Here is an 8,978-nt window from a genome sequence, read left to right as displayed (position 1 = left end):
TTAATTTTTGCGTCAGTAAAATATGTAACTGATAATAAAGTTCCTAGTACTTCAGAAGCTTTTTCTTTTGTAGTAAAGGGACAAAGCCAGACAAGCTTCCTGTTCATTTATATGAAGTGGATGAAGAAGCAGATAAAGATGAGGTGAGATAATAACAATTCCTTACTTTCTCTTGTTTTCATTAAAGAATGTTGGGTGTGTAGAGGTTGTGAATTTGGTTAAGTGTTGATGTCAGGACATGAAAACAGAGATTAGCTTGAACCACCTTATTGGGAAAAGCGTTACTTATCTTGTCTCCTTTCAAATAACCTTGTTCTCTGGAGATCTGTCAGGTGAGCCAGAAAAAGTTTTGACAGATAATAAAATTGAAGTTTTAGTACTTGGTGACATATAATCCTTCAGCTGTCATAAAATCTGTTTTATACTGTGTCTATGTAGGCAGGTTTCCAGAGGGAAGTGTTTCCTGCAGTTTAATCATGGAATTGAATAAAATCATAGGTGAATCTGTTCCAGCACAACAACAGCACAGACACTTCAGCATGCATGACAGTATAGCATGCAGGGTGAGCTAAAATCAATTCATCACAAATTTGAGCACAGGATAAGACTTGAGGAGCTGTCATGGAAACAAAGGCTTTAAAAATTGACTAAAACTCCTAGATTTTTTCTCTGGTGTTGTTGACTTAGGGAAAGGAGAGATGTATAGCATCAAGCAATTTTCAAGTATACTTAGAATGCCAAAGACGTTTTTTTTTTCAGCAACTGCCTCTGTTATTTTTGTGATTTATTTATTTTTTACCACACCCTGTTCCAAAGCATGTTTTTAAATGCCACTGTTACCTTTTCTTACAGTTACTTGAACTCTTCCATCTCAAACAAGAATGAAAATAAAATATTTTTTCTTTTTTGTGGTTTTTTTACCTCTTGGCAATTACTTTGCTTCTAAATTCCTGGTACTCAGAACTGCTGCATATGAAATGAAAGGATTAAATGTGAAGAAGTTGTTTGGGGAATTTATCTGAGTAGATAGATTTCTAAGCAGAGAGTCCCAGGCTGATGTTTTTCCAGCACTGCTATTAATCTGCACTGTGATATTTGGACAAATAACTTTATGTATCTATATCCAAAACCTCCTATTTGTAGGATGGGAATAATTATGATTACTATTATACTGACATTTAAAAGACTTGGCATTATTTACTGTGATAATATTTCTGACAACAGAAGCGTATTAGAAAACAGTGAATTAAACACTAAAAATTTAAATGGGTATATAATTGACTATAATTTTTACCAGGAAATACATTATGGGTAGAGTTAGTTAAACACTGAAAAACTATAATTTGGCCATTAGCAGGAAGTATGTGTTTTATTAGGAAATGTAGGTAGAGAGGAGTGCCTGTGTCCTGTAAGAGCAGGCAGGAACAGGGTATCTCTTTCAGAAGTACAGTCACTGGAGGAGAGCTCTGCTGCTCTTTGAGGAACTTAGAAAATAAACACAAGAAGAGGACATGCTGGGAGGAAAAGGGAAGTTAGTGGGACAATGCAGTGGGGGGACCATAAATTCTTTCATCAAGCGAAGACTTCATGCCAGAGGTGTTTCTTTCAGACATGAATATTTTTCTATGCCAAAAAGCACAGATGCAAACCTTAGATTGAAGGTTGTTTGGTCTTTTTGTTTCACTTTTGTTTGTGTTTGAAGAAAGCTGATTTATTAAGAGAATCATAGAAAACAAAAAGCTAAAAGTGATTTTAAAAAGCAGGAGAATCTGATACATATTAGTTTAATCACACATCACTAAAAAGGAGAAAATTACCTATCCAAAATTAATTCAGGCTATCAAGCCGTCAGGTTGATGTTTGCAAATGGAATTTTTCAATCTGGTATGGGATCAAGATACAGGATTGTTTTTGTTGAAACAGTTGCTGTTGAAGTAAACTTTGGAGCCAAGTTTGTGGGAAAGATCACTTTAAAAAGGGCAGCACAGTGTGCAGCAGTAATGATAAAAGTGAGGAAATTACCTTACCAGTTGGAAACAGGAAGTATGTTTTCAGTGTGAGAGTGGTGTGTTAACAACTGGATCCCGGGTTCCTTTGTATGAACAGATGGTCAGCTGGAAAGATTCAGTAGCTTTTTGGCTCTGTAGGCAGGAATTCTGCCTGACAGAAGAAATGCTGTAACTAGAGAGGCCGAAATGACTCTCAGTTCTATTGCTAGAAAACAGCATGCAGCTCAACAGAGTTGGAAAATGTGCAGCTCAAAGTCTGGCAACTGGAGTCGTAATAGAGCTAAATCTTAATTTTTGTAATGAATGAATTTTAGTCATGTGAGGTGATCCTATGCATGATTTGTGCAATTACAGAAAAGCATTGGCTGTTTTGTGCCAAGTTTGGCAATAACTCATCATCTACTCATGGCCTTCCACTTGTAAAAGTGATTTAAACCCACCCTTTCCTTGGGGATAACTCATGCCAGGGGAGGTGAAGAGTCATATAGAGTCATATTTGGAAACCCAGGGTTTTAAGTTGTGTCTGTATCTTTATTCTTCTACAAGAAAAATAATTATCCAGGTAATAGTACAGCAGTGGAGGCTAATGACTTGAAAATATGGAAAAATGATAACTGTGTTGCTTGGACAGTGGGACTCTTTGGGGCACATGAAAATTTACTGAGTATTTTTGTTCTATGCCTTTGGGCCATTATCAGATCCTCTGATGATGACCCTGTCATCCTTACTGGGCCAAACTTCAGTAGTCCCAAGCTGACAGTAAATTTTAAAAGGTCAGATTGATGCATCTTTTGCCTTCTGTTCACAGATTTTTGAAGTTCACATGTGCATATGCTTACAAGTATGCAAGTTAGACAGACTAATCTGTAAATAAATTACCTAGTAACATTTTACAGAATGTTCCTTGATTCAGTTCCAGAAACAAATTCATGTTATTCCAAGATTTGGTTTAATGTTCAGTTGTTGAACTAATGACTCTCTTCCCCTTATTTAATCAGGTTTTGTTGCATGTTTTCTTTAACAGCCGAAAAAAAGAATTAGAAAAATACTTGAAGTACTCGAGGATGTTTTGTGATTTTGTTTTCAGCTGGATGCTCAGCTAATTCTGAATGTTTCAGTAAAAAAAATTACCAGGAGTATTTCTCCTTTATATGGATGAAAATCCTCCTACATGTCTAATTCATTAGTAGTTTTCTTTCAAAATGGGGTACAGCAACTGGAAACCATGGTAACATCAGCTTCGTAGTACTCTAAAAGATTACTTGGAACTGATGATTTAATATTTATTCCATGGCAGTTATAAATCTGTCTTTTTGATCTGTTTTGATTGCAGAGGGCTGCTTTTTGGAAGTTGGTAACATCCTAAGGTTTTTGATGCAGTCATTCAGTTCCCTCCCCTGGCAGATGGATGTGGGGTACAGGCAGTGGGTGTGATGTGTGATGCTTGCATTGGATCTGCTGTTTGTGAACTTACCATCACTGCCAAGTTCAGTCTCGTTCTCTCTGCAAAGCTTTGATTCTGATCTGTAAAAGGGCAGACCCAATTCAAGAATTAATTCTCTAAATTTTTAAGTAATGTCTTTGAAGTACTGTATGTAAAGTAAAATGGTTTGAGAAATCTTGATTGAAGTTTTGGATAAGCATGTGTTTTCATTGTTCTTTTTGGCAATAGAAATTGGTGAAAATTCTTACACTTTGTGGAAAAGGTTACAAGGTAAATGTAAGCAAATGTTTTAAGTTTTGACTGTTCGCTCATTCCCCTCTTTCATTGGGAGTTGTCTTGACTAACATGTAGCTATCTGTAGGCTGGATCATCCTGTTGGCTGTAGATAAAGCCTGTAGAAGTGGCCAGATTACATAGCAAAAGTTAGATGAGGTCAATCTCATGCCAGGTCTTTAAATAAAATAATTGAAAAGCTATAGAATTTCAGCAGGGACTCATGGTACATTATTATCATTATGTTATAACCATAGTTATTCCAACTTCTAAAATTACTTCTGAAATTATTGATAAGTACTACATGGACTGTGACGCAAACATTTACCTTTTCTTTTTTCTTCTTTTCTTTCTTCCTTTCCCTGTATTCCTTTCTTCATCTCCAGGATGCAGCATCTCTTGGGTCTCAGAAGGGTGGAATAACAAAACAAGGATGGCTGTACAAAGGCAACATGAACAGTGCAATCAGTGTGACAATGAGAGTAAGTTTAAGAATACCTTACATATAACAGAAACCTGAGCACTGATATTCAATATCCCTGGGCCTTGGAGATGTCAATTTGTGGTATGTGGTTTAGTTCTAAAAAAGGTTGTATTAAAAGAAAGAGGGAAGCTTGTATGTACTTCATATATCTGAAACCTTGCTTTTATTTTATGTAAATCAGAAAAAAACCCCATCAAAAATCTAATACATGGGAGGAGTAAAATTTTCCTAGCTGTACCCTTGTGTGATTTTAGTGGAAGAGGGACTGTGTAATATTGATGGGGGTTCATTTGTTTGTATTTGATATAAAACTGTAATTTTTAATATGCCTGTTATGTATATTATAAGAGTCAGTTTTAAATACCTTTGAATAGGTCAAAAATAGTCAAATGATATAGTACAGTCCTGCTGCAGATATCATAACTTGATTTTTTTAAATTAATGGTTTCTGTTTTCTTTTCTGCAGATACTGATTATGTTATCTATAAATAAAAACTTTTTTTCTATTACCTACTATGTAAATAGCACTTTTGAGTATATAATGTAAACTAATTAATACTAGTGTTGTCACTGTTCTTCTTCCCTTCTTTCTTTTCACTAGTCATTTAAAAGAAGATTTTTCCACTTAATCCAGCTTGGTGATGGATCCTATAATCTCAATTTCTACAAAGATGAAAAAATATCAAAAGAACCTAAAGGATCAATATTTCTAGATTCATGCATGGGAGTGGTTCAGGTAATTATAATTATTCTGCCTGTTTGCCAATTAATTTGGTATTTATTAGCAAGTGAAATTTTATTTAAAATATAGATTAGTGTTGTTGAATGTAGATAAGTACCTATTATGCAGAGAAACAAGTAGACAGGCTGCATCTTGCCAAAGCAGTGAACAAGATTTCAAAGGGCAGGAGACTGAATTTCTGAAATCTTTCTGAAAAGAACATAAATTACTGGTTGATGTCAAGTACTTAGCAAACCAAATTCTAAGGCAAATGCACAAAGAAGCCCAAACTTGGCAAAGGACAGCATAAAATTGAAGTTTATTTCAGTTAGATTTTGTGCTTGCATGAGCTGTAAAATGTTTTTCATAGCTTCTTGTGTGGGATTTTTGTTGCGGGAGTTGTATTGAATTCAAACACCCTTCCAGATGCTTTCGTTTGACCTTTCTAATGTTACTTTTTTGTGCTTTTCTTTATTTTGAAAAGTTAAGGGCTTTGGTAAAATGTTTGTCAGTAGCAAGTGCCAAAGAAAAGATTGTTTTTCATTTTTTTTGTGATTCTGCTATGTATTTATAGAACAGCATGTAACTGTTCTGTTAGGCACAGCATACCTGGAAAAACCCCATGGGTCTTAGGGTTTTTTTCAACTTGTACAATAAATAAAGAAATAGGCAAAGTTTAATAAAAAGGTATTGCTTAAATAATATTTTTGTAACATAAAGTTGTTTGGAGATTTACACAGAGAGATAAAACAGCTTTACAGAGGATTTTTTCCACCCAAATATTGTAATATTTTCTTTTGGATACACATATAATAGGTAACTTCTATGAAAATCTTATAACTGTAATAAATGTTATCATATTGCAAGTTATATATATAATTTTACAGGAATTATTTTGCCTTAGAGATACAATTCAGGCCAACTCCACTGAAGTGAATTTAATTTGTGTTTTTAAAACAAGCTAACAAACACAAAAGTGGTTCCTAAACACAGCTGTTCTCTTGTCAATAAATACAAATACCCATGGAGGGTGCAAAGAGGATAGAGCCAGGCTGTGCTCAGGGATGCCCAGTGACAGGGCTGGAGGCAACGGGCACAACCTGAACCACTGGAGGATCCCTTTGAACATCAGGGGACACTTTGTCACTGTGGGGGTGACCAAGCACTGGCACAGGTTGCCCAGAGAGGTTTGGAGTCTCCATCCTTGGAGATGTTCAAAAGCTTCCTGACCACGATCTTGTGCTAAATTGTCTGTGCTTGAGGAGGGAGTGTTGGATGAAGTGACGACCAGAGGCCCCTTCTAACCTCTAACTGTTCTCTCATTTTGGGATTTAAAACCTGAAAATCTCTTTTCCTCACACATACTTTCATACTGTTCCATACTTTCTGTTCCGGCCGTTCAATCCAATTAACCTCAAGTTTCCTCAGACTCTGCCAGAAGCTTGCTTTTTAAAACAAACAATGTATTACTGTTTCTTTTGTTCTTCTGCAAGTAGAGCTGATACAGTCATCTCTAAGTAAAACTGTACTTTGGATGCTTTAAAATTTATAGTTGGCTATCTCTCTTAATGCTGTACTGTATTGTACAGTACCCTCAATGATCATCTTGGTACCTGGTCTTCAAACCTGCGTGTAAAAATTTGAGGCTAGTTATGAATTAGCATCGTGTGCAAAATCAAAACCAGTTAATGCTCACTTCCAAGAAGCCAAGTAGTTATTCAGTGGCTAGAATAAAGGGGTTTGAAAATAACTCTTTTCTTCACTTGAACTTTTGGTGGGGAGCAGCTAAATGCTGATTTAAACTATCAAATATTATCCATAAATATCCCTGTTCCAGACGTGTCATTTTATTGTCTTATATTATGTCCTGTATCCTTTATGGCTGACCTTATTGATTTACTGTTTCTTACTGTTGGTGTTGAATTAGCATTTAAAAACTCATATGGGAAAAAAGTGGTATCTACACAGTAGAAATTGCATTTCCATTTAACAGAAGAAAACAAAGGACAAAATTTGTAAAGACTTCAGGCATCTTACTTTGAAGTAGTCTGACACGGAATTCATAGAAATGGTTTTTCTTAGGTAGTTATGCTTACAAGATTTTGTTCTTGGAATGAAACTACTTGTTTCAGAGTCAGTCTTTTCAGTGAGGGGAGATTAGTTCCTGCTGCATTGCTATAATACTCCCCTGGTCTGAATTCATTCAGTGCATTTGCTTACTTATTTTTTCAAAGACAGTAGATGCCTGAGAGAAAAATACTGACTTCACTTATAGACATAAAGTTAGACCAGAATATGCTGCTTCATCAGAACTTGTATCAAGAGTAATGCCGAATTTGTGCAGTAGGGGGGTTTATTTGCTTGGGGTTTTTGGTTTGGGTGGATTTCTTTTTTCCCTCAAACTTACATAAAGAGGCTGGAATTCCCAGAATTCTGTTTGGTGTTTTCGGATTTGGTTTTGTTTTGTTGGGGTTTTTGTTTTAATATTAAATTATATTGAGACTTTTCTGATCAGAGATGTGGAGCACATAATATATGCAGTGTATCTATTCACACATTCAGCCACATGTGTAGGTATAGTTGCTCTAATTCAGTGTTTTGTGAAATCTGAGATCTGTGACATCTACTGCCTGTGTCAAGGTTTTATACTGTCAAACATAGAGGTTACTTTTCTCAGGATTTTTCATTTATTTCAGCACTGACTTCAACTGGTAAGATTGCCTTAGGTCTGTCTGAAGTCTGCACTTTTGTTGTATGCTTGACAGAAACTCAGCTTTGGTAGAAAGCTGAGTGTTTTGTCAACTAGTAGTTAGTCTGTTAATTGAAGAATCAGAGATACAGTGAAACTAACATGTAATTTGGCATTTAATTTAACTTAAACAAAAATCTCCCAACCATTAAGTCTGCCTTTCTGTTAATTTTAATGTTTATCTAATGCATTATCAATTTGTAAAACTAAATTGATGATAATATAGAATTTTCATTTAAGATTTCTGAATTCATTCCCAGAAACATGAGTCAGGCTAAGTAGCATTTGAAAGCCTGGTTTAAATTGTGCAGAGAAGGATGGCAGAAATGGTTGAGGAAAAAAGGACAAACCGATTCACAGCTTTATGTATATCTATATGATGAACAATATCGGGCCATTTGAGGTTATGTTGGTTACAGTTGTCACTCAAATATAATAGTGTTTCATGCTTTTTGTTTTCTTTTTTTTTTTTAGTAGACCTTAGTTAGCTTCATTTCTAGGTGATCTGAGTACATAAAGATTTGGAAATGGGATCTTTTGGGTTTTTATAAAATGATTGTAAGCAGAATGATGACTGGAAACTGGAATACAGGCTGTTCTCTTTCCTACTTGCACTCGTTGCAGTGCTATGAATAACTTCAAAAGATCAAATGTCAGAGAGCAAAAAGTGTCATTATGACACATTTTTTCAAAATATCAAACTGTATTTTTGTATAGAATATCTGAAATATGTGTAACTTCCTTTGGTAGTGGTTAGACAGTATGTGAAATGCTACACAGGTCTTTTATTTTCTTATAGAACAATAAAGTCAGACGTTTCGCATTTGAGCTCAAGATGCAAGACAAGAGTAGTTTCCTTTTAGCTGCAGACAGTGAACTTGAAATGGAAGAGTGGATAAACACTCTGAACAAAATCCTTCAGCTTAACTTTGAGGCTGCAATGCAAGAAAAAAGAAATGGCGAGTCCCACGAAGGTAAGCAGAGTTTCCAGCAAGGCTGATGTTATGTGACCATGTCTTCTTACCTGCATTTTGGAAAGAAGGGCTTTCATGTGGCTAAATTTTTTTTTTTTTTGTTTTCTTTGGTCATAAAAATTACAGGCCTTTTCACTGCCCACTTCAACTGATGAGCATTTTAACCTTTTGGGCATTAAAGCAGTACTGTTCTGTATTGATTCCAGTTAAGTCAAGTCCACAAAATGAGACTGATTAAGCCTAGAAAAGTAGAACCCATAATGTAGAATCAGGACTGAGGCAGTTTAAGGAAGAAAAGAAACTTAGGATGGACTTGTTTTGGAA

General features: G+C 35.4%; 1 protein-coding gene across 4 annotated transcripts in view; it reads left to right on the top strand.

Annotated features, from left to right (window-relative positions):
* DOCK9 (dedicator of cytokinesis 9) overlaps positions 1 to 8,978 on the top strand; it is a 96,168-nt gene that overhangs the window by 31,343 nt on the left and 55,847 nt on the right. For all 4 annotated transcript variants that reach the window (XM_031059536.1, XM_005424120.2, XM_031059535.1 and 1 more), the window contains exons 5-8: positions 74 to 143; positions 4,113 to 4,208; positions 4,812 to 4,946; positions 8,480 to 8,654. In XM_031059536.1, coding sequence (XP_030915396.1) covers positions 74 to 143; positions 4,113 to 4,208; positions 4,812 to 4,946; positions 8,480 to 8,654 — 476 coding nt within the window. The remainder of the gene's footprint in view (positions 1 to 73; positions 144 to 4,112; positions 4,209 to 4,811; positions 4,947 to 8,479; positions 8,655 to 8,978) is intronic.

The sequence above is a fragment of the Geospiza fortis genome, unplaced genomic scaffold (assembly GCF_000277835.1).
Source record: "Geospiza fortis unplaced genomic scaffold, GeoFor_1.0 scaffold84, whole genome shotgun sequence".
Taxonomy (NCBI): Eukaryota; Metazoa; Chordata; class Aves; order Passeriformes; family Thraupidae; genus Geospiza; species Geospiza fortis.
This window is presented reverse-complemented; position numbering and strand designations above follow the sequence as displayed.